The sequence below is a fragment of the Pleurodeles waltl genome, chromosome 1_1, assembly GCF_031143425.1.
Source record: "Pleurodeles waltl isolate 20211129_DDA chromosome 1_1, aPleWal1.hap1.20221129, whole genome shotgun sequence".
Lineage (NCBI taxonomy): Eukaryota > Metazoa > Chordata > Amphibia > Caudata > Salamandridae > Pleurodeles > Pleurodeles waltl.
Genome location: NC_090436.1, coordinates 18,657,852 through 18,684,202, shown reverse-complemented (window position 1 = coordinate 18,684,202; position 26,351 = coordinate 18,657,852). Strand labels below are relative to the sequence as shown.

Here is a 26,351-nt window from a genome sequence, read left to right as displayed (position 1 = left end):
GATTTTTCCAGACCTTTTCACCTGTATACTGACGCTTCTAGCGTCGGGCTTGGTGCCGTCCTCACCCAACCCGATGATGAAGGATTCGATCACCCAGTTGTCTTTATAAGTAGGAAACTCCTTCCAAGGGAAAGCCACTACCCTTCTATTGAAAAAGAGTGTTTAGCCATTAAATGGGCGATTGAATCTCTGCAATACTACCTTTTGGGCAGATCATTTTTCCTGTACACTGATCATGCCCCTCTTACTTGGCTCGCCTCTCACAAGGACTCTAATTCTAGAGTGTTACGCTGGTTCCTAGAACTACAACCTTTTACTTTCCCGATTCGCCACATTCCTGGTTCGCAACAGGGTCCCGCCGATTACCTGTCTCCGTTCCCTCCTTCTTCCTCCTCGGTCCTCGAGCAGTCCCGATCATGGGAAGGGGACTGTAGACGGGTCTCCGCGACCGCGTCTTCTCTCCCTCGTAGCTGGCATCATTCAACAAGCTCCCTCGATACTCTTCCGCGTTCTCATGACAACAGGAGAACGCTGCGTCGCGTCACCAGCAACAACTTCCTGGTTCAGGAAATACAAGAGACGACGGACTACACTCCAGAGGAAGCGAACGCCACGGAGAAGGACACAGCCGGTGGATTTGCAGGGACGGAGGCAGCGGTACTGAACACGAACGAATCCTCCAGCGGAGCTGACGAGAAGACAGCGATTATGGCTTGCAGGAAAGAGACAAAGACGCGAGACGGCTGCCACGACCCCGGAGGGTCGTGGCTCTCGAAGGTACGGTCCCTTCTAGGGGCAAGGGGATCACAGGGAAACACGGGCACCGGGGAAGGGAACAAGGGAGGCGGGAGAGGGGAAGGAGAGGTGCACTAAACCACTAGGGAGGAAGAAACAGAACGGGCACCAGTGATAAAACCCATTACAGTGGAATATCCTCACCAACCCACCCTGCTTGCTCCCTTCCCACCTTGGAATAGAAAGAGTAATACCCAGATCATACAGAAAGACTTACCTCCAATTTTTCTTTCTGTTGTTTTATGGTCCTGGAAAACGCCCGAGTGGTCCAACACCCGACACCTTCGCAGCAGACCCTACAGTAGGGGACAAGAAGAAAGAAAGGAGAATATTAACAAAGATCAGAAGCCAGAATCAAATAGATCCACAAAGGAAATACTGAACATTGGACTTTCTCTACAGAAAATTAAAAGATAATAAAAGTATACGGTAATACCCACGAACTATACTTACCCGACTCAGTCTTTTCTGTTCTCGTGTACCGCCACAGCCTACCACAGAGGTCTTGTATGTCCTGCTGTTAAAAGGAAGCCTGGTGTGTTAGCAGTTTCCGTGGTAGTATAGAGTGTCTACCAAGCATGGTCAATGCTCCTTTTCATCTTTCCAAGGTTCATACATTGAGTCCCATTACACTGACTAGTGATAATAACACGGATTCTTGTTTGTTCCCATAAAGAAGTTGCCGGTTCTATCTCATGACATGTATTTGAGACTTATGGGGGAGAAGACCTGCCAGTGAGTGGGCCCTGTCCATGGACCATGTGAGATAGGAAGCTCGAGCTAAAAGGAATTTTGACCCAATCTAAAATATCTGACAGGATGGGCTTTGGGGTAAACACTCTTCAAAGTAGTCACAAACCCCATGAGGAGGCTTTGCGGACCCCCAGGGTCCCCGGACCACAGATTGGGAACCCTTGGCCTAACCAATGATGCATTCTTGGTTATTTCATCCCATTTATTATTGCCCCCCCCTTAATAAGGATGGTTCCCCTGTGGCTACTTCACGTATTAAGGACCCCCTTTCTGCATTCACATATGAACATATATTTCAGCCTAACTCACTAACTTAGCAGAAGCTAGTTCAGCTGGATCCTGGGGCATAGCTCAAAAGGATGTACGTTTCCTGGCATTTCTAGCATCTACTCACCCATACATTTTAATATAAATACCTACCGTGGACCAAGACCTCAACCCCAGTACTGAGGGAATCTCCCATTACTGATCTGTACCGGGTCAGGTGCAGTGGCAGATGTTCTGCTCATTTAAAGGTTGCATATTCTCCCATTGTAAGTGATAGAAACAGAGCATTTGTTATTAAAAATCAACAACAAGAAGTATTTTAATCTTCTCGAATGCTATACATATTCTGTACAAAAAAAAACCTCAATATTAAAATCTAAATAAAAAAGTCAATATTCAGTTTGTGAAAGTTCAGATTAACAAAACTTGTCCATCGTTGCAGCGAACGTCCAAAAAAGATAAACTTAGTTGCAGAATGAAGATTCCTTTCGAGGCAAGAGGATTATTCTGTTATTGCCACACCATCCTTCAATCCCGTGTTGTGGGCACCTTTTAATACCATTTATACAAGATGAGAAAATCTATTAGATTCACTGGAAGGAACCTCAAGGGCGTCTGATGTATTAACACGCTTCGTGCTATCCAACGCCATGAGAACTGATGTAAATGATGCAGTTGTCCAACCTCCCTGGAGGAAGACCTTGTTGATTTATTTTCTGATAATAATTCTCATTCTCTTAGCTTAAGACCTATAAACTTTTCTTTTCTGTTGAAGTCCTTTCATGTGTCATCAACGTTCCAGCTATTGTCTTAAAATGATATTTGATCAGAAAGGTTTCCTAACTTACTAGATAGAAACATCTCAATCATTGATAACCCTTTCAACCTTATCTGTTTGCATATTGATTTGGGATCATGATGGTGACCACCGTAGGATGTGATTGGATGAGCTTAGCTGAACATCAAGTTGAGCGAAATGGTCACCTTCTGGAACACTCACTGAAGGTGGAACTGAATGGAGAGGCTGTAGCGTGACCACTCCTCTTTGCCGTGTGTCTCCGTAAGCTCAAGCGTGTACCCTGAACATACGTGTCATCGTGAAAGAGGAAATAAATATGTACCACAAATCCCAGAAAAATCTAAGCAATTCATGTCATGAACCCAGTAGGTACTCTAGTTGCCTACCTCAAATCCCAGATAAGTCTAAGCAGTTCATATCCTGAACCCAGGAGGTACCGTATCTGCACACCACAAATCCCGGATAAATCTAAGCAGTTCATATCCTGAAGCCAGGAGGTACCGTATCTGCATACCACAAATCCCAGATAAATCTAAACAGTTCATATCATAAACCCTAGTAGGTACTGTATCTACATTCCACAAATCCCAGATAAATCTAAGCAGCTCATATCACGAACCCAGGAGGTATCTGCATACCACAAATCCCAGATAAATCTAAGCAGTTGATATCCTGAAGCCAGGAGGTACCGTATCTGCATAACATAAATCCCGGATGAATCTAAGCAGTTCATATCCTGAACCCAGGAGGTACCGTATCTGTATACCACAAGTCCCGGATAAATCCAAGCAGTTCATATCCTGAACCCAGGAGGTACCGTATCTGCATACCACAAATCCCGGATGAATCTAAGCAGTTCATATCCTGAACCGTGAGGTGCTGTATCTGCATACCACAAATCCCGGATAATGCCAAGCGGTTCATATCCTGAACCCAGGAGGTACCGTATCTACATGCCACCAATCACGGATGAATCCAAGCAGTTCATATCCTGATGCCAGGAGGTACCGTATCTGCATACCACAAATCCCGGATAAGTCTAAACAGTTCATATCATGAACCTAGGAGGTACCGTATCTGCATACCCCACAGATCTGCACCCCAGGATACCCACTAATTCATTTGTATAATTAAGCTGGACCATAGCTGGTTTGAAATCAGTACTTCATTCTGGTAGCATGTGTACCCTCCCAGCTATATCAGTTACCCACACACAGGTATGCACGAAGAATTTCATTTAGCCACTTCAATGCTATGTTTCCGCCCTGCAATACTTTCCTCCCTGCAATACTTCCTCCCTGGGCCATGCTTAACCTAGTCAACCAGTCGTATTCAGGATTACTTCCCAAATGGTAATTTACACAGTTGACCCAACATGTGGGAATTTAATGCCATTTATTTTACTACTTAGTAGTAGTGAAAATGCAGCAGTTAAGCTTATCCTTTTTTTAACAAAAAAAACTATTGCCTATTTGTCCTCTTCGGTGCTTCCAGGAAACTGTTTGCAAGGGTTACACTTCTAAGTGCGTGTAACGGGGCTGAGGAAAGTTATTTGAGCCCTTTGCAACAGAGGAGTGTTTGATCTTGGTCTAATACTGATGAGTGAGTAATTATTTTGTGCATGAAAGTGGAGAAGTCTGTGGACCAACGAAAATGAAAACTACGTATTGCTTCTATCGACCTCGCGAGTGCTTTGGATACTGTGGGTGGTAGTTCCCTTTGGTCTAAAAAAGCCTGGGATATTCCTCCATCTCTTAACTGGCTCATCCCCCTCCTACTCTCTAGTAACTGGATTCATCCTCCTGTGAATGGCTTCAAGAATGGATTTATTACTAAAAGCACTTTGGATAGTGAAGTGAATTGAACCAGGAGTGAGTTTCAGCCCTGTTGGTATTTCATTTGTGTACTGCTGATCTCCCAGAGCTTCTGACGTCTTCCTGATGTTTCCTGCGCCCTGCGATGTGTCCTCCTTGTTGATTCAGCCATGTAGACCATGTGGTCCTCTTGGGTCTTACGCAAAGAGGTCTGCCCACCAGAGGTGTTAGCTCCATTTGTCATAATTAATCGGATACAGATGAAGGAAGCCCAGCTTAAGGCTGTAGGGGACCTGGGCATGGAAACTAAGAGGATGGTGGTTAAATGGGCAAATGTTGGAAACCATCAAAGACATCTCTATTGGGGTGGGGCGTACATTTATCTGGTAACTTTTCCTTACCACTGTACATTGACCCACAAGAGGCCAAGGCCTATTCAGCTGGTGCGGGCCTGTCAAGCTTGTCCACCGAAGCCATACTGAAGGTATGTATTGCCGCAGTCCAGCACTGACCCTACATGGAGTAATTGTTTCATAAACCCATGGATTCCTTGGCAGTGGTTGCCTGTTTATCCCTCTGACAGAGTATCCATTTGAGGCTGCTCGGCTTGACCTGGGTGTAGTTACCTTAAAGCAACATGGGCACGCTCAGGTTTTTCACCATGGATGTGAACTTCACTGTTCACAAGCAGTCACATGGACTTCTTCATAGGTCATGAAATACAGAGGATCTAAAGTACTATGGTCCATATGGACGAAATTCCATTTTTGCATTTCCTAAATAGCAAATCCTATGAAATCGCTTTTTAGGAAATGCAAAATGGAATGTACAAAAATGGAAATTTCCTAATAGCGATTCCTACAGAGTAGGGATTGCTATTGGGAAATCACTTAAACTAAACCTAAAAGAAAACTACCCCGACACACCCACCCGCCCTGAGCCCTAATAAAAAAAACTATCCCGACCCCCCCCACCCCTAAAAAACTAAAGCTAAAATACCCCAACACCCCCACCCACCCTAAGCCCTATATCCACCCCTCTGCTAAAAAAAATACTCACCAACCCTGCCCCAACCACACTTATCTCACAGCGTCCTCTCCCGATCTTTCCTCCTCTTCTCTCCTCCCTCCCTTTCTTAAACCTTCCCCCACCCCTTTAAAAATAAACTACCCCGCCCCTGACCCTAAAACAAAATAGCCCAACCCCCTTCTCCGCACCTTAAAAAAAAAGAATTTGCCCACCCCCCACTCCTGCCCCAGCCCCCCTTACCTCACTGCGTCCTCTGCATCCTCTCCCGAACAAAGCATGGCTTTTTCTGTGCCTTAACCATGCATATGCGTAGTTCAGCACATGCGTGGTTAAGGCATAGAAAAAGCCATGCGTTGTTTAGGCAAGCGTGGTTACGCTTGCATGGGAAACCACCGCTTTGTTTACAACACGTGGTTGAGGACATTTCCCAAAGCGCAGAGATGCCCTAAGGGCTTGTGACACTTTGAAAAATGCATTTTCGGTGCATTTTTTAAACTTGCACATGGTTAACATTGACCTGGCATCGATGGTAATAGCATTTCCTAGATGCGCATTTAAGAAATGCTTTGTACATGTGCTTGGGAAATTCTGTTGTATTTACGTGCGTACCCTCGCGCACGGCCTCGCGACTAGAACCCCGAAGGTGAAGGGGTTGCTAGGCGTTTGGACGGCGGCGCGAGGGAAACGCCGAGGAGAGGGACGACGGTGAGGACGGTTGGACGGAGCGGCGGTATTTGGGGGCGCTTGGAGACTGTTGATTGGAGTTATTTTACCGTTGTGAAATAAAGAAGACTTGCGCTTACCGGCCTCTTTGATTACTTCATTTTGGCGACGAGGTGGTTCTGTCTCCAGGCACAGCGAGCCCACGCATCAGCTGTTTAACAGCTATTTTCAACTTTGCCCCCAACGCCTTATTCGTGTGCCAGCACGATCGTGGAGGATATACACGAAGACAGCAGGCTGATTTTGGATCTGGCTTACTCCACCCCGTGGGAGGAGTTTCTTCTTCCTGTGTTACGCCAACCAGATATAGAAATGGCCTTTTTGTGTCTTGATGTGGAGAGGTTACACAATTGAAGACGAACCTTTGATGAAGAAGGATTTGGGTCTGCAACGCCTCCATTGTACATTCAGAAACAAGTTTGCTAAAAAGTTAAAAAGGAAAGGAGCACCTATACTCTCGGTATACACATAATGGTCATTTAGAAGGTATTTGAGGAGTTATTTATTCATGATTCAACTAGCTAGGAAGCAATAAGGGCTGGTTGGATTATTTATTTATATTCAACATACAAAAACATTTACAAGAAAAGGGGGTCACAATTTTTGTTCCTGTTTCAAGGAATATTTCTTTAGCAATTTATTTTTGGGTCCAACATGCAATCTGTTCTCCCTCCACCACCATTTCTAGAGAGCCCTGGCGAACCACATATAGTATGGAATCAGTGGTACGATGCCTTCGAGACGTACTTAGGGGCGATAGGGGCATCACGGTACAGGCCTGAACGCAAAAAATGTATTTTCCTGCATTCCATTGGTTTTGAAGGGAGGGCTATTTTTAAGTACCTACCGGACTTGCAATTGGCCGATGGTGAAATGGATGAGTACCAAATAGCTGTGAAGAAAATGAGCGTCAGGTTTGATGCTCCTCCTAGCTTGGTGGTGGCCAGGAACAAGTTTTTTAAGAGAGAACAACGTTCTGGCGAAGATGTTGACACTTACATTTCGGCGTTGCGTCTTCTGGCTGCGGAATGTCAGTTTGAAGCGCTGGGTGATCAACTCATCAGAGACCAATTTATTTGCCAAGGTACAGACAAGTCTATCAGACAGAAATTGTTATCATTGGACAATCCAACATTGACTGAAACCATAAAAATTGCAAAGAGCATCGAATCGGCGATCAAGTCGTCCAGAGAAATTGAACAGACAGCAGCTACCAGGGTCAACGCCGTCACCAACAGAGAAGATAAAAAACCAGTAGTTAAAACAAGTGGACAGAAGAACATTAAGTTTGCTAATTCTAATGTTTTTTTCAAACAAAAAAATGTTTGCTTTAGATGTGGAAATATGCCTCATCAAAAAGGGTTTAAGGCTTGTCCTGCTTGGAATATCCAATGCAGGAATTGTGGCAAGGTTGGGCATTTTGCTAAAGTGTGTCAAGGTGGCAAACGTGAATCTGTTGTGACAGTGATGGATGAGAATGAAGAAGCAGTTGAACACCTCATGGGAGAGGTTCAGGATATGGTTTTAGTTGTTGATAGTGGTGTGGTTAAGTCTGGGGATCCCGATAACTGTGTGGATCCGTATGTGTGTGTTAGAGTTGGAAACAAGTCCTTGCGTTTGCTGGTGGACTCAGGGGCTAGGATCACCATGATTACTCTCGACTTGTTCAACCAGAATTGGAAATATCGCGCTCTGGAGCCACCAGACAGGGCTCCAGTGTCTTATGAAGGGAGGAAGATTGAGCTTCAAGGTTTTTTTGAGGATATACTTGAGTTCAGGGGGAGACGTATACATGGGAAAATTTATGTAGCGGCTAAAGGTTTGAACATCTTAGGTTGGTTCCATCAGGGTTTGTTTGGTATGGTGTTGCGACCAGGTACATTGGAACAGGTTGCAGTGATTAGAGAAACGGATGTGATTGAAGGTCTACTCAACGAGTTTCCCAAAGTTTTTTCAGGAGAATTGGGAAAGCTGAAAGGTTTTAAACATAAGATAAAAGTAAAATTGCATGCTACCCCTGTCAAGCATAAGATTAGGTCGGTGCCTTTCAGTGTGAGAGAAGATCTGGAAAGAGAATTAGAAAGTTTACAGAACAAGGGGATCATAGAACCCATTGAATCCTCTTTGTGGCTTTCTCCACTGGTCGTAGCTAAGAAAAAGAATGGAGAGTTGAGGATTTGTGTGGACCTGAGAGTGTTAAACAGGGAGATATGGGTGGACTCTCATCCCTTACCTAATATAACGGAAATGTTGTCTACCATTAAAGGCGCAAAGGTGTTTACGAAGTTAGATTTGGCCAGTGCATATCATCAGGTGGAGCTGGATCCCGATTCCAGGTATTTGACAGCATTTGTATCGCCTTGTGGTGTTTTCCAGTTTTGCCGCATGCCTTTCGGGTTGGCTTCTGCAGCCTCAGTGTTTCAAAGGATTATGTGCACATTGTTGAAAGGTATTTCCAATGTAATGGTGTTTCAGGACGATGTCTTAATTCACGCCCCTGATCTACAGACACATAACAATACCCTCAGACAGGTGTTGCAGAAATTCAAGGATCATGGCATTGTTCTTAGAAGGGAAAAGTGCCAATTCATGAAATCCTCTGTGGAATATTTGGGTCATGTGATTAGTCAGGAGGGTGTTAGCCCGAAACCTGGTCTAATTGATGCTATTAAGGCAGCACCTCCGCCTACTGACAAAGCTGGGGTGAAAGCGTTTTTAGGCATGTGTGAGTTTTACTCCCGGTTCATACCGGAGTATGCTAGTCGGGTTAGAGTCTTGTCAAATCTATTGAAGGATAAGACCAGTTTTGAGTGGAGTGCTGAGTGTGAACGAGCGTTTGAAGATATCAAAGTCCACTTAACTCAAGCCAAAGTGTTAAAACCGTATGACCAAAGGTTTCAATGTTGCCTAACAGTTGATGCCAGCAATATTGGATTGGGGGCTGTGTTGACTCAAACTGTTGGGGGTGATGAAAACACCATTGGTTTCGCGTCCAGAGTTTTAAGGGCGCCAGAGGTGCATTACTCCGTAATTGAAAAGGAGTTGCTGGCCTGTGTCTGGGCCATCGAAAAATTCAGAAGCTATGTGTGGGGGAGGCATTTTGAATTAAAGACGGATCACAAGCCTTTGGTTTCAATTTTAAAAGGAACTAATGATAAGACAGGCACACCTAGAATTGCTAGATTAGTAGCTAGGCTCATGCAATATGATTTTGAGGTCACGCATATTCCTGGCGGAAGGAATATAAGAGCAGACTATTTGTCGAGATTTCCCAGGCAGTTGAGCTCAACGACGGATGAGATGGTGGACGATGAATGTTGTATGATTGCAACGGTTGAGGTTGACCAAGTCTGTGTTTGCTCTGAGACAGAGTGGAAGGAAAAGTTGGCTGGAGATAATGAGTTGTGTGCTGTAATGAGGTTCATTGCTGAAGGATGGCCTTATGAGAAAGACTTGACGTTGGCGAGCCAGCCATTCTGGAAAATTTCAGATGAACTTACAATTGAGGAGGGCATTCTCTTGAGAAATGATAAACTCATTCCTCCGGAGGAATTGAGGAGTTTAATAGTGAAGAAGGCGCATGATGGTCATTTGGGCACCACTATGACCAAAAGACGAATACGTGACAACTTTTGGTGGCCACGTATGGACAGTGAAATTGAGCATTTGGTAAAAAATTGTGCGATATGTTCAAATTCTGACAAGAGTCTGAAAACTGCCACGCCACCCCTTATGCCTATTCCGTGTCCTGGAGGTCCGTGGCGGAAGTTGGGGGTGGATATGGTGGGACCCTTTCACTTACTTAATACCAGACTACGGTATGCATATGTAATAGTGGATTATTTCTCGAAGTGGCCTTATGTCAAATTTGTAAAGGAGCCTAATGCTAGATCTTTAGTCGCCTTTTTAAGAGAAGTGTTTATGAATGAGGGCTTTCCAGAAGAAATTATTTCGGACAATGGTGTTCAGTTCGTGTCTGATGAGTTTAAAGCATTTCTGAACCAAGGTTCAGTCAAACACCTGAGATGTTCCCTCTATCAACCTCAAACAAACGGTTTGGTGGAGAGATTCAATCGTGTGGTGGGGGACTGTATCAGGTGGGCTCTGAAGAATGGGTGTGATGTGTTGGCATCTGTACAAGCTATGCTTTGGTTTTATAGAACAACTCCTCATTCTACCACTGGGGTATCTCCTTTTGAAGCTTTGAAAGGGAGAAAGCCCAATACCCAAATCAAACCTGGGTGGATGTCTAAGTTTTTTGAACAAATGCTAGTTGGAGAGCGTGCTGATGTTATCAAGGCCAATGTGGAAGACAAGCAGTTTACACAAAAGAGATATTTTGACAATAAGAAAGGGGCTAAAGAGTCATTGTTGGTGGAAGGTGATTGGGTTGTGATAAAACTGCCAACGTTTGTCAAGAAAGGTAAAGCAAAATTTTCCGAACCGGTGTGTGTTGAACGTGTTTTGGGCAATGCAGTGAGGGTCCAAGGCAACAAGTGGTGGAACAAATCCAAGGTGGTAAAACTGAAAAGGAACTGGGATCCTCAGGCTGTCACCAAGAGTGAGTCAATGTTAAAATCGGACGTGAATAAGAGTGGAGATGAGGGTCCTGTGTTACGCAGGAGTGTTAGAGTACGTAAGTTACCTTGGAAACTGTGTCATTGACGGAACGTGTTATAATACTGCATGATTTTTCTGCAAACTCAATCAATGTTAATGTGTTTTAAATGTCTTAGTTCTTTTGTTTTTGTTTTAGGGGGAGGTTTGTTAATATTAAAAAAAAAAAAAAAAAAAAAAAAAAAAACTCAATGTTGTATTTACGTGCGTACCCTCGCGCACGGCCTTGCGACTAGAACCCCGAAGGTGAAGGGGTTGCTAGGCGTTTGGACGGCGGCGCGAGGGAAACGCCGAGGAGAGGGACGACGGTGAGGACGGTTGGACGGAGCGGCGGTATTTGGGGGCGCTTGGAGACTGTTGATTGGAGTTATTTTACCGTTGTGAAATAAAGAAGACTTGCGCTTACCGGCCTCTTTGATTACTTCAAATTCCTATTTGCGATTTCATATTTAAGGAGTCGCAAAATGCGATTTCTACTGGGTAGAAATAGCACTTTACATATCTGACAGAGACTTCTAGTTGCCGATTCCTTACCTTAATATTTCCCACAGGCATCAGACTGGATCCGGGGATTTTTCTTTGAGCAATACCCTTGCGCGTCGGTAGGTGGTGTCATTCGATTCTGCTGCATTATTGGCGTCGTAGTAGCCCGCGCTCACGGAGTCTACCGACGCCACTTACCAACGCACAAGGGTATTGCTCAAAGAAAAATCTCTGGATCCAGTCCGACGCCTGGGGGAAATATTAAGGTAAGGAATCAGCAACTAGAATATGTCTTTACCAGATATTTTGTTACCGAAGGTAAGTAACTTGTACTTCCCTATCTGCCTTTGTACATATGGAAAGGCAATTCAGCGTTTCTTAACGGACTGAAATTGGGATTCGGTCCATTTAGAAATGGTAAATCATTTTGTACATATGGCCCTAAATGTTATCCCCGTTTGGGGGCTCGTTGTTATTCTGCTTTAAAAATAAATTAAACTTTCATTTTTGGTAAGAAGTGGAGAGGATATTTTAAAGTTATGGTCGAGACCACAGTAAAACCTCAGCAGGTGAGTTTTGCACATGATTGGACCACAAGGCGCTTGTTGCAGGTTCGTACAAACTCATTTGCGTTTTTACTTCAGAGCCAAACTGGACGCTGCGTCGTTCCAAGGTGCAGCATCTTATACATGTACTTTTATTGGGTCTACTCTGAACTTGTATAGAACTGCTCGAAAACCCAGGTTTGTGAAGCAAAATTTATATGCAACAAGAGATGCAATTAGTGTTGCATTCAGCAGATTCGACTAATTTTTAGCACATTTGTCAAATACTTTAAATGTTTCTAAAATGTCGGATTTTTAACATTTTTATATCTCAGTATTTTGGGGGAGCTCTACCTAGAAATGGTAAATACATTAAACAAAGTTAGATGTATAGGCTGTGGATAATTGTAGGGTTTATGCCTCTGTTTAACCTGAAGTAGTTTGCATGTATGCCATATTTCCAGTACTACTTAATCAAATTATTTGTTTGTCCTCCTTGATATTGTGTCGTGAAGTGATCGTAACTTCTAGTGTATCTGATAATTGGGCTCAGTGCAGAGCTCTGCCTTATGCTCCTGAGCCCTGGATTGTATTGTCCAGTGCTTGTTGTTAATGGAGACAGGGGCATCTGCTGTTCTCACGTGAAGGCTTTGCCAGTTGGCCCCAGTCTCATGGTCACTCTTTGTTGGCTTCCTAGATTCCGCAGTGGTGCGCGGAGTACGCCTTGTCAATGCAGTACATTCACGGCTTGGTCGCGTGCACACAGCCGCACGGCCTCGCAGCGCTCAGCTTGGTGCTACGTGTAGCCGACGAGATGGACCTCAACCTGGGTCATGAGGTGGGCTTCTGTGTCCCCTTCGAAGACTGCTGCACCGGGGAGACTATTCTCAGGTGAGTGTGACTTGGCTGGAGCTTCTTGTTTGATGCCAAATGTCTCCCTTTACCTTTTTGAGTCCCTTCTTGTATGTGTATGTGCCAGCTGGCCTGACCGCTGCCTGCAAAACTGGGCGTGGGTGGCTTGTACCCTCAAGCACCGCACTTGGTCCAAGTCCCATCAGTCATGGCTACCTGCCACAACCCACCTGCTCTCTGACCCTGCCCACACCCTCCAACACTTTATTGCACTCTCTCCTCTTGCATTCAGCTCAGTACCTTTGTTGCCAGGTTTATGATATGTAAATGACTCTGCATTGTTTAATCCTGTATTTAGCTTTGATCACTGAGGTCAGCTAGAAATACTCACCAATGTGTTGTCTATCTTGGATGAAGCACACTGCATTTTTTCTGATGGATACTTCTATCTGGTGTTTCCTCACCCTGCAAATATCCCCAGGCTACATCCAGAAACTTGGCGCTAGTTCTCCTGCGTCTGTAGTTGTCGCTAGCTCCATCTTGGCGTCGGTTGTCACACGGATGTGACGTCCCTGGAGCCGTGTAGCACCGCTCCGGATACCCTCGCATAAATTCCCTTTTTTCCTCATCTTTTTTTAAAGAAATTGCTATTACATTTTTTTATTAGCAACCAGTCATACACGACAACACACCAATGACCTATAGCCATGCAACAGCAAAAATAGAAAAAATATCCCCAATTAAACAAACATTATGCGTTGCGTAACCGTCCCATGTCGCATTGTTCACACAGGAGATAACGCAAGGAGCATACGTAACAGGACCGCGCAGATCAGATGGAAGCGAGGTGGCACACACATCATGTAGGCAATGGGTTGGATCTCTATTGCAAGGAGACCGGGCAGGTGGAGTCACGGTCTCTTGATCAGAGTCATCTTACGACTGGGTCGCTTGAGCCACTACTGCCGAATGAAGAAGATAGCTGCGATACGGTCCCCAAATATCTCAGGGGGGACGTGGGTGGTTGCAGTATTGCATAAGTTTCAATCCTGTCATTACAAATCACCATTGATTGACCAACAGTGGGTATTCCAGCAGGTCCCCAAGTCATGGCCACCCTGCACTCGGCCAATGGCATGCCATTTCCTTGAGGCGCTGTCCCCCGGATGGACTCTCCTTGACATATCCCAGCGTGGCCATCAGTGGATCTGCCTGCGGTGTGTATAACATTGTCTGATATCACTCCCAGAACCTCACTCCAGTATGCTAGAATGGGAGGGTATTGCCAGGCCAGGTGTATAAAACTGGCCTTGTCCTGTCTGCAGCACCAGCAACTGTGTGGGAATGTAGAGTCAATCCTATGCTGGTTTTGGAGGGAATATAGGCCCTATGAAGGAATTTATAATGCAACAGCTTGTTGCTGCAGTTAATAGATACAGTGCTAGTATGCTTACAGCAGTACTTTCAGCAGTCTGCAGATGTTGGCATGCCTAGCTCCTGCTCCCAGGCCTCTCTGACCCAGTCAGTCTTGTCAGCAGAGGTTTGGGAGACCAGGCTGTACAGTCTCGTGACCCATTGGGCAGTATCGTGGATGTAAGAAACTGTGTGGGGAGTGAAACGTTGACAGCTTCTCGAGGGATTCCTGGCTACATGGCTTTCACTGTGTCTCGTAAGTGAACATGTGTGACAATGTCTAGGATGGTCACATTCCCTCTGGAGCAGAATTGGTCTAGAGAGAGGAAATTGACATTATTGTATAAGTGGCCGAGGTTCGTCAGAGCCATTTTGGGTAGTGTGTTTTGCACCACAAGTTCAAGCATAAGGGGGAAAACAGGTTTCGGGCGCAGTTTAATAGTCCGGGTATAAAGCGCAACCATACCAGTATTGAGGCTTAGCATCTTCCAGGCCCAGCAAGTGGTGGCCACTGTGTGTATTTCCCTAGGTGGCATAGGGAGGCCTTTGGGCAACAGTGAGGCCAACTGGACTCCGTCAGCCTGGACCCGCTCTGTGATCAAGTACGGGATACGCAGTTCAGAACTATACCAGCACTTTGCAAACTGACATTGTACCACTAGATAGTAGACCTCAGGGTTTTGAATCTCAAACCCTCTGTGGTCGCACGGTAAGACCAGAACATCCCAATCCACTCTCACCGGCTTATTCGCCCAGAGCAGTCTCATCAAAAGAGTGCTGTGTAATGAACAACTGTTTATTCAGAGGTATAGAGATGTTTGTGAATAAATAGAGTATCTTAGGGAGGGCCACCATCTTAATCAGGGCCACCCTGCCAGCCACCGAGAGAGGAAGCCGGAGCCACCGATCCACCCAGCCCCCAAAACCATCAAGCACTGGTTCATAATCAAGCTTGACTACCTGCTCCAGCAAACAATGTAAAAATATACCCAAGTCTGTAACAGAGTCAGCCACCCAGCTGCCAGGGTAGTCAAGAGCCACCGGGACCATCCCATCCATGAGAAGGAAGAGGTCACATTTCGACTAATTGATAGAAATACCAGAGTAGGTGCCATATCAGATAATCTTATGGATCAGCGGGCCAAGGTTAACCTCAGGATCTTTCACAAAAAGCATCGTGTTGTCATCATACATGGATAGTAGCAAACACCACCCTTGAAACGAAAGGCTTCTCTTACCCAGCAGCTGCCTGGCTGGGGGGTCCTTAGCTAGGATGAATCAAGATGGGGAAAGAGGACAGCCCTGCCGTGTCTTGTCTCAGTCAGAAAGGGATCAGACGTCAGGCTGTAACCATAATAGAAGCCATCGGGATGCGTATAACTGATGCAACAGGCCACAAATATTGATGGAAAGGCCATCTCTTTGCAGTGTTTCATGAAGAAAAGGCCACTCCAGGGAATCAAACGACTTTTCGGCCACCGCTTGAACCTCTGGATCAAGCTGGCCGAGCACCTCAAAGACGGTGAAGCTTCAGCCAAGAGTAGCTAAAGAGAGATCACACCATATCCCCCTTCATTACAGCACAAATAAAGCCAGACCCCGGAGGGTTTACTTCTCATACCCTTGAAGATACCCAGGTACTCTGCGTTCACTGTACCCTTGCTTGATTAACCCTCTACTGTAACGGTGTGCTGGCGATCTTTCCGGCTACTGTCACCAGAACCATGGTTGACTGAATATTGGGTATTTAGCAGTTTTCTTCCTCGGACTGTTCACCCCTTTGTCATCCTGTTAGATCTTGTGACTTGTCAAATGACACTCTAGTCTATGCACTTGTATTATCATTGTACTGCTCCTGACAGGCTGTGGAGTGTAGAATGTGGCCTGAGGGGGGATTCCAGGAGGAGGAGACTGGGGACAGTTGGTGGAGGCTGCGGTCAGGGGTCTTTGTTGGTGACTTAATAAACAGCTTCAACATATTTCCAAGGAGTGCTCTTTACTTTCTGGAAAAGTGGCAACGAGGATGGGATTCGGAGCTTAAGCACCTTATGGTAGGAACTGGTGAAACCTGTATGAGGATATTGGACCCCTGACTCGTTTATGAAGATATAGGTGAAGTGAGCAGTGTGCTTGCAACATTTGCGTCAAGTTTTTTGCACACAAAAAAAGATTGGGCTACTGACTAATTGAACCCAGCTTATTGCTTATGTGTACGAACGGTCGAGTTGGAGAGCGACCGTGCCGTGGCTGTTTACACATTCCAAGTTGTGTGGAAGTTTGAAATGTGTTAAGGTAGATTTTAGTGGAACTGTAATTTACAAAGGAAAGTGATCGTCGTTGCCCTGCAAGGCTGCTTGCAAGAACACATTATAACCCAGTTTATGGTTATTGAACAGTCAGTACTTCGGAGGGAGCTCGCGCTGTGAGCACATGAAGCATAACAGAAAAAGCAGTTGGAGGGATGCGTGCCGTGATTCAAACTTCAAGCGTGGGAGACCTTGGAAACGCTGTGAACATTCTGTGACTGAAGGACTTTCTATATTTAGCACAGTTACATTTGCATTGAACTTACTGTTTTAGTTTTGTGGAAGTTGGCATTCGGAGGCACAATCAAGTCTCACCTGTACTGAAAGCATCGTAAATAAAACATTTTATGATCCCTCTGCGAGGCAGTGCAGCCACACGTCATGACAAAGGAAGTCAAGGGCAAAGTCTAAAACTATATCTGTTTCCAGTTAAGGAACAAAAAGGGAGTGTCCATTTGGTTTTGTATATAGTTGAAATTCTTGGCTAATAATTGAACAACAGCTCCACCTGGTGGAGAAATTTCAAACTCACCATACATATTTGTTTTGTATTCATCTGATTATTAGTAGGAATTAGCCTTGTACATTTAATTATAATTGCAGTAGGTTATTTAGCAATGAATTTTTACACCCCCATGCATGTCTAGCTGGTGTAGACATAAAAATATATTGATGTAAACATGGCAGGACAGTGTATACCTGCACCGCCAATGTTTTTAGCAAGAACCAGGATCCCCAAGTATAGCCTGGGAAGATTGGAAGGACATGTTTGAAGCGTATTTAGAGGCTATAGAGGCGGACACTTTGTTGCGAAAAGGAAATTGGCCATTTTGAAGCATTGTCTGGGTGTGGAAGGAAGAAGAGTTTTGAGAACGTTACCTATAGATGTTAACGAGTATAGAGATGAAAATACAAGCTCAGACGCAGATGGGATAGAGGAGGGTGAGTATGCAGATGCTTTAAAAGCTTTGGAAGAAAATTTTGGAAAAAAAATAAGTGTAGTGGTAGAAAGACATACATTTGTTTCGCGAGCTCAACCGCAGAGTGAAACTATTTAGCAGTATGTTGCAGTGCTGAGAAGATTGTCCATTTCATGCTAATTTAAAGATATATGTGATTAAATAATAAGGGATTAATTAATTAATAGCACCAATAATGTTAAAATTCAAGAGAAATTATTAGATTTGAAGGATCCCACTTTAGAAAAAAACATAGAGATAGCCAGATGTATGGAAAACACTTTGCGATATGTGAAGGAATTGAGCAGCAATGCATTCAAGGAAAAAATAGAGCAAAGTGAAAGTGCGGCTGTGAATGTGGTAAAAAAAACCTGCGCACACTAGTACTAAGACAGAGTTAGGAAATGGCTTGATGAGATCACAGGACAGATAGAAGAAAGACATGTTATACGTGTGGAAGTGCAAGACACACTGCGGAAGCAAGTAATTGCCCTGCTGGCAATGCAAAGTGTTTTAATTGTAAGAAGATGGGTACAAGCATGTATGTGAAAAAGGGAGTAAACCTGGTGAATGAAGGTGATACTCTAATTGAACATCGGATGGTTACGGATAATGAAAATGAAATCGAAGTGATGGTAGTATGTGGTATAGAATCACAATACAAGGTAAATCAATCTGATGAACAATATAATCCTCCAAAATGTACTGTGAAAATGAATGACAAAGAAGTTAAAGCATGAGTGGATTTATGTTCACCTTTTACATTGGTGGATGAGTCAGTTTGGAAGAACATAGGCACGTATGAGTTGTGTCCTATTGATGCTGAGCCTGAAGGGTATTGTGGGACTGAATTGCCTATAGAGGGATATTTCACAGCAGATTTAGAAATTTTGGGGAGGAAAGCAAAAGGCAAAATTTATGTGGTCGAAAAAGGGAGAACGTTGCTGGGTTGGAGGGAGCAACGACCGTTAGGAATGATACTGAACACCAATCATCCTGACCAGGTGTTGCTAACAGAGCTCGTCAAGAAAAGTAAATGGTGTTCTTTATTTCCAAACTTGTTTGCTCAAAGTTTGGGTAGTTTGAAGGAATTTGAACACAAGTTTTTTTTTAAAAAGGGTGTGACCCCAAAAGTACGTAAAGTACGGAATGTTCCATTAGCATTCAGAGAAAAATTAAAGGAGGAGTTGAAGCGTTTATGTGATGCAGGTGTGGTTGAGCCTATTGAAGTCTCCGAATGGCTGAGCCCTAAAGTTATAGCGAGGAAAACCAATGGCAAGATTCGCATGTGTGTGGACTTGCGTGCTCTTAATGAGTGTATATGGGTTGACCGGCATCCTCTTCCTTGCTTTAATGAAATGTTGATGTCCGTGAAAAATGCTGGATGTTTCACTACGTTAGATTTATCGAATGCTTATCATTAAATACAACTGCATCCGGACTCCAGGCATCTTACATCTTTTGTAACTCCAGAAGGGGCTTATAGATTTATTCTCATGCCTTTTGGGTTAACTTCTGCAGTTTTCCAAATGGTCATGCAGAGAATATAGCAGGGCCTGACGAATGTGCTTGTTTTCCAAGATGACATATTAGTGGGGGGAAAAAATGAAAAACTGCATCATGTAGTGCTGTCAACAGTTTTGAAAAGATTAGAACAGGCTGGTCTTACTATTGGTTTGGATAAATGCAAGTTTAGGGTGAAAGAGGTTGAATACTTAGAACGTACACTGACAAGTGAAGGAATTTAAACCCACTTGCACAATGGTCTAAGCAATTGAAAAAGCACCTGTTATTCAAGATACAGAACAACTGCGTTCTTTTTTGGGGCTTGCGGAATATTATTCAAAGTTTGTGGATCATTTTTCTGAAAGGGCCATGTGTTGTGAGCACTTCTGAAAAAGGAATGATATTTAATTGGACACAGGAATGCCAACGGGCGTTTGAGGATATTAAGGGCTCTATTGTAAAAGTGGTAGTGTTAAAACCTTTTGATCCTGCTGATGAAATAGTGATCATAACAGATGCCAGCAATTACGGTCTGGGAGCAGTGTTCATGCAGAAGTGTGATGGTCGGGAAAGCGCTGTGGCATTTGCTTCTCGTACACTCAAAGGTGCTGAAAGCACATACTCTACATTAGAAAAGGAAGCATTGGCTTGGTGGGGTATACAACACTTTAGAACATTTGTGTGGGGTGTGGAATTTGAATTACGCACAGACCACAAGCCTTTAGTTGATTTGTTTTCTATGAGGGGAGCTAGCAGAGCTACTCTACGCATAGCTAAGTGGATATATAGACTTCAGGAGTTTGTGTTTACCGTAAAGTATGTGCCAGGGACAAAGAATGTGAACGCTTACTGTTTGTCGAGGCTACCATTGGTTGGGGAAGAGTATCCTGAGGACGAGGAATGGATGGTGGCCGAAATAGCTGAAATGAGTGATGGTGCCATCAGTGAGGAGGAATGGAAACAGGCCGTATTACACGATACCAAATTGAGTTTGCTCACAAGGGCATCGTTATCTAAGCAGGGTTGGAAGATGTTGGAATATTTGTGTGTTTTCAAAAATGTGTGGAATGAATTGTCTGTCTCCGATGGTATTGTGAGGAGGTGTGAAAGATTAGTGGTACCCAAACATTTACGTCATAGACTAATGGAGTTACTACATGTGGGGCATAGGGGAATGTCGGCCATAAAGCGAAAAGCTCGGATTGATTTTTGGTGGCCAGGCATGGATATACAGACTGAGCATTTTGTCAGAACTGTATTCCATGTGCGTATAGTGACAAGTCTCACACATCACAGGACACACCTTTCAATTTCATTCCATTTCCTGATAGAGCATGGAAGAAAGTAGCCATAGACATTTGTGGTCCTTTTGAGTGTTTAGGTACTAATGACAGGTTTGCAATAGTAATGATCAATCAATCAAAAATCTGTAAAGCGCACTACTCCCCCGTGAGGGTCTCAGGGTGCTGAGGGGGAGTGAGGGCAGGAGGGCAGGGTGCTGCTACTGCTCGAACAGCCAGGTCTTGAGAAGTTTCCTGAAGGTAAGGAGGTCTTTGGTCTGACGCAGGTGAGTAGGAAGAGTGTTCCATGTCTTGGTGGTGATGTGCGAGAATGATCTGCCGCCGGTTGTAGTTCTACAGATGCGTGGAATGGTTGTGAGGGCGGCGGAGCGGAGATGCCGGGTCGGGGTATAGAAGGAGAGCCGTCTGTTGAGGTATTCTGGTCTGGTGTTGTGCAGTGCTTTGTGAGCGTGGGTGAGGAGTTTGAAGGTGATTCTCTTGTTGACTGGAAGCCAGTGCAGGTCTCAAATGGCCTGTGATATGGCAGTGGCGGGGGATGTCCAGGATGAGACGTGCGGCGGCGTTCTGGATGCGTTGCAGCCTCTTCCAGAGTTTGGCCGTGGTTCCTGCGTAGAGGGCATTTCCGTAGTCCAGTTTGCTGCTTACGAGGGCTTGGGTGACTGTTCTTCTGGTTTTGGTGGGGATCCATTTGTAGATCTTTCGGAGCATGCGGAGGGTGTTTAAGCAGGAGGAGGAGATCGGGTTGACTTGCTGGGTCATGGATAATGAGGAATCCAAGATGAATCCTAGGTTGCGTACGTGGTCGGTGAGAGTCTGAGTGGCTCCCAGAGGCAGGCCACCAGGAGTCATCCCATGCGGAGGGAGTGGAGCCGAAGCTGAGGATTTCCGTCTTGTTGGAACTGAGTTTGAGGCAGCTGTTTTTCATCCATTCGGCGATGGCCTTCATTCCTTTGTGGAGGTTGGTCATGGCGGAGTCCTTGGTGAGGGAGAGGATCAGCTGGGTGTCGTCGGCGTATGAGATGATGTTGAGGTTGTGGAATCGGGCAGTGTTAGCGAGCGGGGCCATGTAGACGTTGAAGAAGGTCGAGCTGAGGGGCGAACCCTGGGGTACGCCACAGATGATTTCGGTGGCCTCTGAGCGGGATGGGGGGGAGGCGAACTCTCTGGGTTCCTGCATTGCTGAGGCGTGAGCGTAGGGTGTGGTGGGAGACCGTGTTGAACGCGGCCCGAGAGGTCCAGGAGGATAAGGGTAGCGGTTTCACCGTTGTCCAGTATGGTTCTGATGTCGTCGGTGGTGGCGATGAGGGGAGTTTCAGTACTGTGGTTGCTGCGGAATCCGGATTGGGAAGGATCCAGGGTGCAGTTCTCCTCGAGGAAGCAGGTTAGTTGTCTGTTGACGGCCTTCTCGATGACTTTTGCCAGGAAGGGGAGCAGGGAGAAAGGCTGGAGGTTCTTGAGGTCCTTTAGGTCCAACTTGGGTTTACCATTCTAAGTGGCGTTCATGAGAGATGTAAAGTCATCCAATGTGATTACATTTTGTGAGGAGGTTTTTAGAAGGGAAGGATGTCCAGGCATTATTCTGTCTGACAATGGTCCTCAATTTGTTTCTGAGGAATTCGAGTCATTTCTTAGCAAGTGGGGTATTAAGCATCACAAGACACCTGTCTATCATCCCAGGAGGAATGGTTTGGTGGAGCTTTTCAACAGGGTGTTGGGAGAGTATATACAACTAGCTATGTCTGGAAACCTGTGTTGGAAAAAACAAGTGAAGGATATGTTATGGGATTACAGAATTACACCACATTCTGTAACTGGGGAAACCCCATTTAAGTTGATTAAAGGTAGAGTGCCGTGCACAGTGGCCATGCCTGCTTGGATGGAAAGGACAAATCGACAGGGGTTGAAGGAAAAAACAATGAAAGAAAAGGTTAGGAAGTACCAAGACCACTATGTGCAAAGACATAATGAAAAGTTGCTAAAAGGGAGAAGAAGGTGTGAAAAGGGAATGTATGTCCGAGTGCGTGAAGGGGATATGTGTAAAAAGGGATTTTCCAAATGGTCAGCTCCTAAAGAGGTGCTCGAAGCCAAATGAAACTTGGTGAGATTGTCAGATGGAAAGTGGTGAAATATGAGGAAGGTTACTTTGTACAGCGAGATTGAAATGAGACAATTGTTTGGAACAAAAAAAACTGCAGCCAAGGTCACTGAAAATAGAACATCTAATCATGTTAAGATAAAGCCGAAGAGATTTAGTGATTATGAGTATGCTTCATTGATTGGTTAGGACAAGCATCCTTTATATGCATTATATGGTCCTGTTTATGTGAGTTTGTATATATATATATGTTCGATGGCATGTGTAGCTGCAGATACACATGCTGTGCACATCCCGCCATCTGGTGTTGGGCTCGGAGTGTTACAAGTTGTTTTTCTTCGAAGAAGTCTTTTCGAGTCACGAGACCGAGGGACTCCTCCCATTTCGACTCCATTGCGCATGGGCGTCGACTCCATCTTAGATTGTTTTTTTCCGCCATCGGGTTCGGACGTGTTCCTTTTCGCTCCGTGTTTCGGGTCGGATATATATATTTTAAGTATTGAAGTTATCTTTTTATTTTCATTTTTTACGCTATGTTTTTAGTTCATTTTAATGTTTAGAAAGGGGGATGTGTTAGATCTTGTGACATGTCAAATGATAATCTAGTCTATGCACTTGTATTATCATTGTACTGCTCCTGACAGGCTGTGGAGTGTAGAATGTGGCCTGAGGGGGATTCCAGGAGGAGGAGACTGGGGACAGTTGATGGAGGCTGCGGACAGGAGACATTGTTGGTGACTTAATAAACAGCTTCAACCTATTTGCAAGGAGTGCTCTTTACTTTCTGGAAAACATCCCTCATCACAAACCTGCTATATCCATCTGCCTCCAGTCTTGTCCATAAATTAATTCCTTCTTTTAATCTTCATTGGAGATTTATGCTCCGTACAACGTACGGTCTGGACACCACACACACAGGTCCTAAAGTACTTTACGCCTCAAGCTGCTGCCAAGCATCCCTCTTGATGATTGAAACTCAACCCCCTGGCAGCCGTGGCACAGAGCAGACAGGATTAACTAGGAGGCAATGTATGAAGTATTTATGCTGTACCAAAACAGTAATAAAGTTGAAATGCAAAACAATTAAAATCCCAAAACAAATTTAGAAAAATACATCTAATTTAATTTATTAACAAAGCAACACCAAAATGACAGAAATCAAATAAAGGGGGAACCAAAGATCTCATGTTTTAACATTTTATGTAAAAATAGCTGCATGAAACACAAAGTGCCAGTGATAGTCAATGGTTGCAGTAGAAAAGGACTTGGGTGCAATTTGACATTGATCATGTTGGAGTGCAGGTCGGATACAATTAACCAGGTTTGTCCTGGTCAAAGTTTTTCTCTTCTGACTTTAGACCTTTAAGTTCCAATAAACCACTGGACTTCACTTCTAAAGCTGCTCCTGGACCCCAGAGAGGCACTTGGAGACTTGCAGGGTGGCAGGTACAGGTCAACAGGAGAGTCCAGTCCAGGTCCAGTTGCCACTGGTCAACGGTGCAGTTGCAGGAACTTGCTTCTTGTAAGGTATTGTGTTCCTGTAGCTTTAACAGGAGGTCAACCTTATGACCGTTGGAGTCCACTTGTTTGTTGTGGGTACAAGAGAGTGTGCAGGTCCAGTCCTCCCTGGCTCAGGTTGAAGACAACCGGCTCAGTCCTCTTCTGATCTTCCTCAGGTCCACAAGTGTTCCGAAGTAGGTGCCTGGAGGTGCCGCATTTATACCTGGCATGAGCTCTAGTGGGTGGGAATTACCCCTGGCAATGCCCTAATCAATGGAGTAAAGGTTTCTCAGTGCCCTACCCAAAGGGGTAAAGGTTCCTGAGGCTCAGCTTACCCACTTTGTGCATTTTCAAGGGGGCCGAAGTCTTCGGCCTTACCAAATCTTGGCTCTAAGGGCTGTAGGTGTGTGTGGGGCATGTACTATGATAGTCCTGCCGTCCTCCCACATCTAACACAAGAGTCCAGTTTTATTCAGAACCCCTGGGCCTCAAACAAACTCGGAGACAGAAGTCTGGTAAAACCAAAGCTGAGCTTTCATCAACCAGACAGTGGATACGCACAAAGTGTGTTAGCATTCTGGTCCCCTCTTTTGAAAGATGCCCCAAATGTTAAAAGTCAACCCATCAGACCTGTCAAACAGGCTGTGGCACTGTAATTACACTGTGATTGAGGCCTGACTGGCTGGCGGGACCAAAGATCGGTCCTGCCTAAGTATCAACTAACATTTGGGGTGACAGGAGGAGTCTCTTTCAAGTGCGCCTCAAGTGTCATATCAATCAGTATTAGTAGATTGAAGCACTGTCATTCCTTGAGGTATCTGGAGAGGGAGAGAGGGAGAGAGGGAGAGAGAGAAAGAGAGAGAGAGAGATATATATATATATATATATATATATATATATATATATATATATATATTGAGATATTGAGATTCAGTCGGTGGTTGATGTAAGCCGTCCCTGATTGTATAAGGCCTTGTAGACATGCATGAGTATCTTGAACTTTCATCTCTTCTGGGTGGAGAGCCAGTGAAGGTTTCTGAGGTGGGGGGTGATGTGGGTCCAGGACGGGTCTGGTGCAGCATTCTGTATGGACTGGAGTCTTTTGAGGAACTGGGAGGAGATGCCGGATTACAGTGTGTTTCTGTAGTCGAGGCGCCTGGTGACGAGGGCCTGGGTGACGCCCGCAGGGAGCCTGCCTCCCTGATCCTCTTCGACCTCTCAGCAGCATTCAACACCGTATCCCATGACACCCTCATTAAAGACTTTACAACATCGGCATACAGGAGAACTCCCTCAAGTGGATCACCTCCTTCCTTACAGGACATACGCAGAGCATCCGGATGCCTCACTTCACCTCTGTGGAGGGTTCTGATGTAGTCTGTGGCTGCGATCACTGCGGTCTCCATGCTTTGGTTGTCTCAGAATCCTGATTGGGAGACTTCAAGCAGGTTGTTTTGTTCCAGGTATTCAGTGAGCTGCTGGTTGATGGCGTGCTTGAGTACTTTGGCAGATTACGGGGTTTTGAGTTCACTGGGATCGGACAGTTCGCTGGGATCGGAGGAGCGTTTCTTTAGAAGGGGTCTGATCTCTGCTTTTTTTCCATCTGTCCGGGAAGGCATCTGTGGTGATGGAGGAGTTGAGGACAACACAAAAGGATGATGGACGGAGTGCTGAACAATGCAAACACTCACCCCCAGTCACAGATCTGGGTTTAATCCATCGTTCTGTTGCTCACCATGCCATCCCAGTTTGGACCCAGCCATATGCAAATCAGTCTTGACCCTGTTCCTCATGGGAACAGTCCAGCCCGAACTGCCAGGCCAGGTCCTCCCTGGACCGGAAAAAGCATCCTGGGATCGGTTTCAGCGTTTCAACATTGCATGAAGTGATAGAGAATATCCAGGAGCATAAAAATCTAAATGTAAAGTCAAGTTTAGTTGTAATTCGAGTCTCTGTGAGAACATCACCTCAAAAATATACAAACTTTGTTTTCTGTAATTTCAAGATGGCGGTTACTTGATCTCTTGGGTTGTCATCAAGACACATCACCAGTATTGAAACTGGCACCATAGGCTGCATTGATGGAACTCCCGAAGTTTGACTACTATGTCGATTGAAGTCCTGAAGGCCAAGCTACCCAAGCAGTGACCGTAACTGAGCCGAGTGGAACTTCCAGGAAAAAAAACACAAAATTGTAAAGTTCCATTGGGTCTATTTGGTCTTAAAGCTGAGGAGTAACGTTAAAACAATATTATGGAAAACCCAACACAGATCCTATCGAAAATAGTCAAACATATCTTGTCTTGCCTGTGCCTTCTCCTGGTTCCACACTCTTCGCATGTACCAGAGAATCTTCAGACGGACCCAGTCAACACCAGAAAAACAGTCACCCAGTTCCTTGTCACGAGCCGCCTCAACTATGGCAACACTTTCTAGGCAGGCATCTCCTCCCAGCTCCTCAAAAGACTCCCGACCATACAGAATGCGGCAGCCAGACTCATCCTAGACCACCCCAAACCGACCCACATCACTCCCCACCACAGAAACCTTCACTGGCTCCCCATCCGGAAGAGATACCATTTCAAGGTCCTCAA

General features: G+C 45.0%; 1 protein-coding gene across 1 annotated transcript in view; it reads left to right on the top strand.

Annotated features, from left to right (window-relative positions):
* The window catches only part of LOC138255248 (ATP-dependent RNA helicase DQX1-like), a 253,590-nt gene that overhangs the window by 164,107 nt on the left and 63,132 nt on the right, over positions 1-26,351 (top strand). Inside the window, exon 3 of the mRNA XM_069205833.1 lies at positions 12,523-12,716. Coding sequence (XP_069061934.1) covers positions 12,523-12,716 — 194 coding nt within the window. The remainder of the gene's footprint in view (positions 1-12,522; positions 12,717-26,351) is intronic.